Below are 10293 nucleotides of genomic sequence, written 5' to 3' on the forward strand. Positions count from 1 at the left end.
TATTGAAAGTGCTTAATTGTAATAATTCAGTTTTTCCACTTAATTTAAACCAGGGTTTTTTACATTAAAATGAAAGTTTTTGTTTGGCAGCCGCTGCTGCCAGTCGTTTACCGTTTTTTTACGATATTTTTTTTTTACAGTGTATCTATTTTCTCTCTTATAAAACAAATAAAAGTTCTAAGTTAAAAGGGAGAAAACAATGGCCTGCAAGCACCAAGCAACGCGATCCTGCCCCAGAGAGCACGCCACTGCCGACGCCAACACAGCAAAGTGCCGCAAGCGAAATGCCCCAGCTGCAAGTCAGACAACATTAATAGACCATGCTTCCACACGGTCAAGAACCATCAGCTACTAACGGTAAAACCCACAACCTACCAGTTGATTCAGTTACTCTTATTCTTCCGTCGCCCTTCGGTAGCCAATCCAGCCAGCAAACCAGCATAAACCAAACTCTTTCCACGGCGATGATGCCACGGCCAACCAGCGTAAATCAAACTCTTCCCACGGCGACAATGCCACGGCAAACCAGCACTCTTCTGCCTTAGTCCCAGTGGATCTAATCCCACCTGATTGGGCTCACTCTTATTGCTCCCCTAGCGTGAGAAGGGTATTACTGCAGGCTGGAAAACCTCCAAATGGGAGTGGCATAACTCCAAATGGGCGTGGCATAACTCCAAATGGGAGGGACAACTCTCTAGAAGGCAGGGCGTAACTCGGAGAACTTTGAGAAGTTTGGTGGGTTTTCCGGGACATAGGAATGTGTAAACATGCTGTATTAACGAAACCACAGTTATCCTGATGATACAATAAAACTATTGTTCACTTTTATATTGAGTTAATTCAACACATAGCCCTGCTTTACAGATCGCGATGTCCATTTTACTTACTAAACGCGTCTAATAGTTCGTGGGTTATATCCTGGTTTAATCCGCATCGTAATCAGTACTCTGTTTAGATTTCACGTTAACTGTTTACATGTTTAGTTTTCGACTAAACTTTAAATTTAATTCCTCATCAAATCCGTCAGCACCGCCGGCGGTGGGGGCCGTCTTCGGGAGGAAGGCAGAATACTAATTTTAAATTCATTTTAATTAATTCAGCTCGTGATCAATGGGTATGCATCAGAAACCAATGATTTATATCATTTATGGACATTAGTCAACAAACGCATTGTCATCAACTTTTTGTATAACAAAAACATTTTATTGAGAAATGGTTCTTTATGCCACCCTACCTCTTTCTTCATTGTGCAGACTAGAGACGGTTGTGCCATGCAAGGAGGGACCTATTCTGCAAGGCTGTGTAGTCATTCCCTCTGGAATGTTCTCTCCCATCTCTTTTCATAAATGAACATTTATGGTTTGCATTTAATTTGAATGCAAGGTCCCATTAAGTTTTTGGTTTTACACAAGAACGAACAATTACTATGTGCATGTAGGCATTCTGCATTTGCTGTGCATAACACTATTACTTACATTTAAAATCAAACATTTCATAGCATCAAGAAAATAGGTACACCATTTAAATGTATTTATATTTAATAGTATTGTACGGTTCGCTAAAGCAAAAACATAGGTTTTTTTTCTAAATGCTATCCTGATTTAAGTAACTAACTATAGCACAAAAAAAAATGAACAACTGATCTAAGAGAAGGCCACGCCCATTTGGAGTTAAGGTCGACCTGTTTGGAGTTTAGTCCCCCCTATTTGGAGCTGATCCAGCCTGCAGGAATACGTACTTGCCTAGCGTCGCGGTGCACTCTCAACAGTGGGCGTGGCCTGTAATTAATACTCATGTCGTATAGCCACCACAATTGTCACCGCTGACCCCCGATACAGCAACAACAATATTATGGTCTTTCAGCCATACCACAACTGTATTCTAATTAATATTTTAAAATGTAAAAACAAAAACTCACATTTTCAGTTTCAGTTCTTCGCAGACACGCCTGATGGCGTCCTCCCCTTGTTCTTTAAAGATGCGTAGGATTCTCTCCACAGCCATGTAGGTTGAATTCCACCGTGTCTTGTTTGGTCGAATGAGCTGAAGATCACATTTGTCTTCTACAGTTTCTGCTGCAGTGTGCGAACGTCCTGACTTATTCCAGAGACCTTGGCATTTGCCAAAGGCGGCGTGTAAAAGCCTCTTGTAGGTGTCATTCTTATTTGGCAGATGCTATTTGCACCCGGGTATATGCAGCAGTATGTGTTATTTGCACCCGAGTATATGCAGCAGTGTGTGCTATTTGCACCCGGGTGTACATAGCAGTGTGTGCTATTTGCACCCGGGTATATGCAGCAGTGTGTGCTATTTGCACCCGGGTGTACATAGCAGTGTGTGCTATTTGCACCCGGGTATATGCAGCAGTGTGTGCTATTTGCACCCGGCTATACGTAGCAGTGTGTACTATTTGCACCCAACATTTTGATTTATCAAAGATTAGTACTATTCTTTTGTGTTCCATTTTACTTACAAATTATTTTACAAGAAGTGAAGATACTTTTATTTGGGGTTTTGGGGTAGACCTGTTTGAATTTTGTTTTTCACTTGTGAGTCTTTTTCTTTACCATGCTTAGAATTTAAATAGCAATTTAATTATCCTAAGTCACTTACCGCTAATGGCAGTAATGACATGGTAAATACTACATGTAATATACACTGCCAGTGATAAATAATGTTAAAACAAAATGTAACACAAGTTAATATCTGTCTGTAGCACCCTGATATGTACACCACATTGTATGTGTCACGTTATGGTCCCCGAACCCTCCCTTTGGGCGTGTTTACGTCGTCTGCGTCAGTGGATCTCCGTGGGTGTGGTTGCGTCCTGTGATAATTCGTTTTACCTGTGGCTCGTCTCGTCATCACGTGGGGTTTATGTAGTTTGTCTATTTAATGTGCGTTCGCGCAGTGTCTTGTGTTCGTCGTTTGAGTCCACGTGTCTCTATATGAGTGTTAAACGTGCACTGTCTGCGCTATATGTGTAAAGACAAATAAAGTAACGTCTGTAGCGAACAGGATTCTGTGTCTCGTCCTTCACCCAGTCGCCAGCGTTACAGTATGATGTATACAAATATTCTTCCTGCCAGTACATTATCAGCCTCTTTAATTTTATTTAATTTCACAGAATGCAGAAGACAGCTTTGACTTTTTAATTCATTTTTTCTGGATGGTTTGTACATTTTTTAAAGAAATAAATTGGGGTTTTTATTATTTACATCATGTTTAAATAAATTTTAATTTTGTGCATTGGATGGTAGCCCTCTTCACTCCATAATCTCAGTGCTCTCTGGAATTCCTCACAACTGTCGAAGGAGTATCCTTCACAAATGTTCTTTAGCTTTTCTTCCTTCTTGGGAGAAAACACAAATATTAGCTTATATAAAATAGTAATTACATTATAAGTCTGGCATATTGACTCTGTCATGCAAAAACCTTAATTCAAAAGGACTGTACATCTTTTGTTATACACATTCATGTCCTTTGTGTGTACTGAAACAACACAAAAATAGAGAACAAAAAGACAAAATTATATAATTTTACACAAAACTATATAATAAAAAAAAAACTCAAAAAATAGACTGGACAAAATTGTTTTTCTAAGATAGCAATGCGACTGTCACGTAGGGCTACGCCCCCCTCTCTGTCACTTCGGGTTCCTGTCCTCGTGTCTGTGTTGTTCCCTGCGTGTCTGTCTCCATGGTTTCCCCTCGTCTGACACGCCCGTGTCATCAGTGTCTTTACCTGTGTGTCCAGTTTAGTTCTGTGTGTGTCTAGGTTAGTTCTGTGTATTTATAGTCCCAGTGTTTCACTTATCGGTTATTGGTTGTTTTGTTCTATTTGGTCGTGTTGTGCTCTTGTTATTCATGCTCTTTGGTCGTGTTGTGCTCTTGTTATTCATGCTCTTTGGTCGTGTTGTGCTCTTGTTATTCATGCTCTTTGGTCGTGTTGTGCTCTTGTTATTCATGCTCTTTGTTCAGTGTTCTACGCTTCCTGGTCTCTGAGTTCTACTCATTTCGTTGCTCAGTCGTCTGTGTTTTCTGTAGCCTGATTTTCTAGTTTGTATGCGTTTACCCCGTGTTTGGTTTAAAGTGTTCGTTCGGTGTCTTAGTTTAATTCTTAGTATCGTCATGCCTGTTTATTTGTCAAACCTGGATGGCTCGCCCGTTATGACCCCTGCCTGTTTGAATAGGGTGACCAAACGTCCGTATTTCCCGGGACATGTCCGTATTTCACGTCCTGTCCCGGGATATTTTTTAAAACAGTGGAAATGTCCTGGCTTTTAAATTACGTTAATCGGGCCATTAATTATACAGGCACTAGGACCCTGAGCACGGCGCAGTATGACACGGAATCCCCCCCCCCCCCCCCCCCCCCGACAAATTACGTTCGCCACCCCCCCCCCGTGTCCTGGTTTTCCCAAACAAAAATATGGTCACCCTATGTTTGAACGACTTGTTTGATCATTCCTCTTAATAAATCTCGCTCTCCTCAGCGTTTGTGTCCGCCTCCAAGCTCTGTAGCGCCAGTTAGTGTTGCCACCTGTCCCGGTTTTCACGTCGCTGTCCCGGTTTTCCTTCTTTTTAATATTCGGTCCCGGCAAAAAATAAAAATCATTTAATGTCCCGGTTTTCACTAGGTTAGTTCAAACGACCATTTAGACTGTTTCTGCACACTTGAAATCTGTCTTTTTTTTCTCGCTGTGTCTATTTTACACCCCCCACCCGGTAACACTTTACGTTCGCCACTATTATGCTCCTATTAGCTCAAAAATATATCAGTGTTCGTTGGATAATAATTCTCACACTATTTCTTAAATATATATCTTAAAATGTAAAGTTAAATTGAGTGATGGACCTTTATACATAACTATTAACCAAATTCTGCTTACCGTTTCCTACTGTCTCCGTTTCGGTTCCTTTGAATTTGCGCCTTTTCGCTCCCGCGCATTCATTGGTAGACATGCGCAGATGGGTTCGCTTTTTTTATTATTATTAAGGGGTGAAAATAGCCTCGCTGTGTGGCAAATGCTACTTGTACCCGGGTGCAAATAGACACTCCGTTCTTATTTTCAGCAAGGTTAGCATCTGTCGTGGCAACTAAGTTAAGTAGGTGGCCTGCACATCTCTGGTGTTTGGGGAGCTGCTGTCTTGCTCTAGGATGCTGAATGTGTCTTGGAACTCAACATTATCATCTGAATCTGAATCTTCTTGGTCTGAATCTGATCCGCCATCCTCATCCTCCAACTGGCTCTGCTCACCAAAAGAGAGAAGGCCTTCACAAAATTTGAGCCACTATCTGTGGTGGTTCTAACCACTTTTCATCTTATTCTGTATTGGCAGTGGATATCATCCAGGACACCTGCAAGCACATCAAAGGTGTGTGATCTTTTTAACCTCTTGCATGCCAACACGACAGATCTTCTCTCGAAAGTCTCCTCATCAATCCAATGGCATGTGACACCTATGTAGCTTTTTTGGTGTGCAGACCAACAATCTGTGGTGGTAGCGACATGATTGATTGAAAGCGCTTTGTGACAACATGTGTTGTGAAAAGCGCTATACAAATATATTTCATTTGATTTGATTTGATTTGATTGATGTTACTAAGATGTGAGATCAACGTCGTCTTCATTTGAGCGGCAGCTTCAGCGATTCTTAAGTGTGGGTCTGGAGAGTATTTTGTACTGAGGATTGAGTGCAGCAGCAAACTCTTTAAATGCTGGCTGTTCTACCAAAGAGAAGGGATGGTGACCTTCACAAATGAACTTGATGAGAAACTGATCAACTGTCCCTTGAGACACACAGAGACACCCCCCACCCCTCTGCAAGTTTGGTCTGGTTGTTTGGGAACTTGCTCTGCTGACTTTTGCCTCCTTGTTTTTGTGGTGACTTCTGTGAAGATGCACTAAAAACTGCAAGATTTGGTGGATGCTTTCTCTGTGAACACACACAATACAAGAGGGTAAAGAATAGTTATGTATTCGTAGGTACACATATTTAGAAAATACTATTTTTTAAGAAATAATTTTTATAAGATAGAACAATCTCATCCTATTGGAAAAAAGTGCTTTACGGTCAGTTATATTAAGCAAAAATGCAGATTGTAATAGGCCTACTGTAGGATTGCTGCAGTTAGCTAGGCATTAAACTCATTAAATTATTCAATTATTAAATACAGCAATGCTACTTTTTAAAAAACTACAGCAAAGCTGGAACATATCATGAAGGCACATTATACTTACATGGGAAGCACAAAAAAAAAAACAATAAATAAACCGTTTGGGATGCGCTAACTTACCACCACATGCTTTCGCAGATTGGATTTTAAATGTCGAAAGCTCCGTTTTGCCAGGCAGTCATATGTTGCACTGCATTATAACTTTGTTGCCTTTTGTGCGTTTGAAAACAAAGAATTCCTCCAAATTTGGCCAAGGGTTTTTCTGGCTTTCATCTCCAGAATGTGTAGTGTTAAGCTCTACAGACATTTCCTCCTCCATGGTCTCCATGTCTTGGTTAGCAACAGCCATCTTCCAATGCACAGTAGCCTATTAGATCCACCAGATTACAGCCTGATTATGAGACAATGGAAAGGGCGCGCGCAAGGCAAAGCCACGCAATTGACTTTCAGTTTTGGGACTCAGGAGTTTAAATTTCCACCCACATTTAATTTTTCACCATCAATATTTTTTTTTTCTCAGTAACGTGAGGGGGTTCAAATGTAGCGAAGTAAAACTATTTAGGTCAAAATTTACTCGAGTAAAAGTAAAAATTACATATTTGAAAAACTAATCCAAAAATTACAAATTAAAAATACTCAATTACAGTAATGTGAGTAAATGTAATTTGTTACTTTCCACCACTGGTATTTAGGTATCGCGTTTCAAGTGCCAGCTGTTGGAATTCATCAATATACATTGTCATATGACAGTTGAGATTGTTGCACGAATTACTGGTGCACACCAGACACAACATAACCAATATGTTTTAAAAAGTGTAATCAAAAAGCAAGAACTTCAGCCTACCACTTTGTGGCGAGTTGCTGTTCCCAAACACTTCCATTTTCTTATAATAAAGTTGACTGGAATATTTATGAGTGAGGAAATTTCATGCCTGGATTTGTCACGCAGGTGGCATCCTATCACAGTTCCACGCTGGAATCCACTAAGCTCCTGAGAACCACCCATTCTTTAACAAATGTGGGTAAAGAGTTTGCCTGCCTAGGTACTTAATTTCATACACCTGTGGCCATGGAAATGATAGGAACACCTGATTCTGATCATTTGGATGAACGTGCAAATACTTTTGGCAATATGTTGTACGTATAATTCTTACTGCATTTGTTTTATTAGAAGTCACCCATGCACAAATTTCTAGCTCAAAAGCACAGACCATTTTCTGCTGAACTGTGTAAAATGTCAAGCAGAAGTGAAAAGTATATGTTGACAGTAAAACTGTTGGGCAAGGTAGACTCATCACAATTAGAAAACAAACTTGAGCATAGTTCAAACTGAAAATGTTTTATTTAGCATAGGAATACTACAAATTAACCTTAATGCTAAAGTAGCAGATTCACAGGTTGCAACTTGAATTGCTTCGTAAAGCTGTGAAGGGTGCTACACAGATAAGCTTGGCTTTCAGCCCTTTGTTGGGTATTTTCATTGTACAAACATGTATCTTGGAAAACCCATTTTGCAATTTTGAAAACCATGTGCCGCAATTGTTAAAGCATCTCTGCTACTGCACTGAAAGACACCACCCCACCCGCTACACTTTTATAACAGACCTCTGAATTTTCACTAATCTAGATAATCCAGCAATGTAGTTGTTACATACCAATGAAAGCCAATTACAGTATCTAATGCAGAATACACAAGAGCAATAACCACCCCCAATCAAGCATTTGAGAAGACAGCCTTTATTCCATAAGGGTTTGAGCAGAGGTGGTGAGCTTCAGGCCATTTCTGTAAAGACAACTCTTCCACTGGACACCACAGCAGATTCAGGAGGAGCCTCCCAGTCTTCTGGCACATGTCTCCCTGGTGAGCAGCAAAGGAGAAAGGAAGTTCAGACCATGTAGGCAACATGGGAAACAGGGACCTGCACTGGGGATTCTACTCACTTTGCCTGCCACAGCTTGACTCACAGCTGTCCGTTGCACTTGGATTACACACGGCTGTACTGCAGTGGATATAGACCTGGGAACAAAGTCAAACCTTAGCAAGGGCCAGACAGTGCATTGTACAAATGTCTGGGACAAGGTTAAAGCCATTACCTGGTTGTGCAAGGGAGCCATGGAGGTAGGATCCACAAAGGTGAACATCTTAAGGACAAAGCGCTTGTAATGGGTGGGGAAGGGAACTGCAGACGACCCCTCAACTGGAACCAACTGTGTCAGGTAGCGGTCATCCTTGTAGGGGCACCTTTGGAATACACCAGGTCAACACCAGCCTCTACTGAACACTGCAATACCCATGGGAAGCAGTTTTGGAACCTACCCATTCACTAGAAGGTCCCACTCAGGAAGGCTGAAGGGGTTAGGGGAAGAGGTTGCCCAGCAACGTCCCAGGGTCAGGACAATACGGGGGTCAGACCTGTCCAGGATTCTCACTTCCACATAGACTGGCTCCCTCAGCACCTTGGTCACAGGGTAATCAGCGTCCGTGTAGTAGGAGGTGTAGGCTGCCTGTGCTGTTGGCAGACAGGCAAAGTGGTTTTAGAATCCTGCATAAACCAAGCTCATACTAGCATCCAGACTGAGGATACTCACCTTCCACACAGCCCTTTGTGGTGCACTGACCATTTGCTATTCTTAGTTCTACCCTGAGGGGTCCAGGAGCAACTACAGGTAGAGGCGGCTCGTTGGCATAGTGCTGAATAGGCAGTGTAGCAACACTCATACCATAATACCTACACTGGAAGTAAAGCCTGGCAAAAGAAATACAAAAAGGTGAGGACAAACCCTGCATGAAAATATGCCATGCAATCATGGTCAACTCACTCATAGTAGCTGTCCCTTGTGATTGCTCCAAGGCAGGGGTGCCCACAAGTTTTCGGCTTGCGAGCTCGACGTAATGAGCACCCCTGCTCCAAGGGGACCAATTCCAACTTCATACGAAGAGGTCATCTTGTTCTCATACACCAAGTAGTCACCCAGCTCCTGGAAGGAAGAAGGTTGTGAGGTTGCATTCCTAAACATCCCACATCCAACCCAATGTAGAAGCCTCAAGCACTAACCATCACATGGGTACCACAGGCAGATACAGGAAACTGGTAGATAGCAAAAACTGCATTGGAGTCTATTGGACTACAGGGTCCATTTTCTCCCAATAGGCTGACTGATTCCAAGCTCAGCCTGGGCAGGGTTGTGTCCTTGGCCACCACCAACACGAACTGGCCATCTCTCGTGCACTGAACAGTCACTGACAACATCATGGAGAAAAGCAGGCCAAGTTCACCTCCCAGTTTCAAAAGCAGCAAGGTTAAACAGAGGCAAACCCTTACCTGTTCTTCCATAGTAGCAACGTCGTCCATCAAAACAGCAGTTTATTTCTTCACAGTGAGTGGCATTTAAACCAGGTTCACCACAAGCAATCTTGACAGACTCATCTACAGTACATTTCTGAGAAGCTCCAGTCTTGGTCATCTGTTGCTGTTGGTCATGTCCCTCAGGAACATGGAGCTGCAGAAGCTGGGAGTTTGTTGGTAGTTGTTTATTCTCTTGTAGACTCCATGGTGATGCAGCTTCACTAGTCCAACAAGTTAAAGAAATACAAAGACCCACAAGGGCAACAGTGGCCAAAACTCCTGCCATAGCCTTTAAACTGCAGAGATCTGCATGTAAGTTTGGTCTCCTCTCTGTGATCTTTTTATTTTGCCTTTCCTCCTAATTGTGCCCAAGCCCTCCCCCTATTTTGTTAGCTATTAATTATTTGCCAGCCGAGTTCAATCATGAACTCTGTGCCGTGTTCTTACTTTGATGGTAAATTTGACTGGACTGCTTTTGGTTTTCCCAAAAATATTCAATCTCCAGGATTTTTGAACCACTTTAAGAATTCCAGGTCATGAATGCTTTACAAAAGTCTTCTAAATCTTTCAATGTATTGAGGTTCCATTTTGAGGTTCTTTTGGGTTCTTCCTTAAGAGGGTAACTGTAGCAAAAATAATGGTTCTAATGGCTTTATCTTGGTAGTGTACTTAGGGCGTACTCACACTAGGCTCTGTGATCCGGGCCCGGGCACGGTTGCCTGCCGAAGCACGGTTCGTTTGGCTAGTGTGAGCGCTCCAACCGTGC

General features: G+C 42.0%; 1 protein-coding gene across 1 annotated transcript; it reads right to left on the reverse strand.

The window, feature by feature from the left end:
* Positions 1-7896: 7896 nt before the first annotated feature.
* LOC143523538 (zona pellucida sperm-binding protein 4-like) lies at positions 7897-9857 on the reverse strand. Its single transcript, XM_077018064.1, has 9 exons — positions 9504-9857; positions 9237-9421; positions 9095-9159; positions 9001-9033; positions 8770-8927; positions 8498-8690; positions 8275-8422; positions 8122-8197; positions 7897-8038 (listed from the first exon to the last, which is right to left on the reverse strand). The coding sequence occupies exons 1-9, from the start codon at positions 9811-9813 to the stop codon at positions 7953-7955; spliced, it is 1254 nt and encodes a 417-aa protein (XP_076874179.1). The 5' UTR covers positions 9814-9857; the 3' UTR covers positions 7897-7952.
* Between the last annotated feature and the right edge of the window lie 436 nt (positions 9858-10293).

Source organism: Brachyhypopomus gauderio, chromosome 1, assembly GCF_052324685.1.
Source record: "Brachyhypopomus gauderio isolate BG-103 chromosome 1, BGAUD_0.2, whole genome shotgun sequence".
Lineage (NCBI taxonomy): Eukaryota > Metazoa > Chordata > Actinopteri > Gymnotiformes > Hypopomidae > Brachyhypopomus > Brachyhypopomus gauderio.

Bases quoted from the DNA above. Each gene is read 5' to 3' on its own strand.
- LOC143523538 (XM_077018064.1), bottom strand. From the start codon at position 9,813: ATGGCAGGAGTTTTGGCCACTGTTGCCCTTGTGGGTCTTTGTATTTCT. The intron at 8,928-9,000 runs GTGAGTTGACCA...TTCTTTTGCCAG, and splicing joins ACAAGGGACAGCTACTATGA to GCTTTACTTCCAGTGTAGGT. The intron at 8,198-8,274 runs GTAATGGCTTTA...CTTTGTTCCCAG, and splicing joins TGGCTCCCTTGCACAACCAG to GTCTATATCCACTGCAGTAC.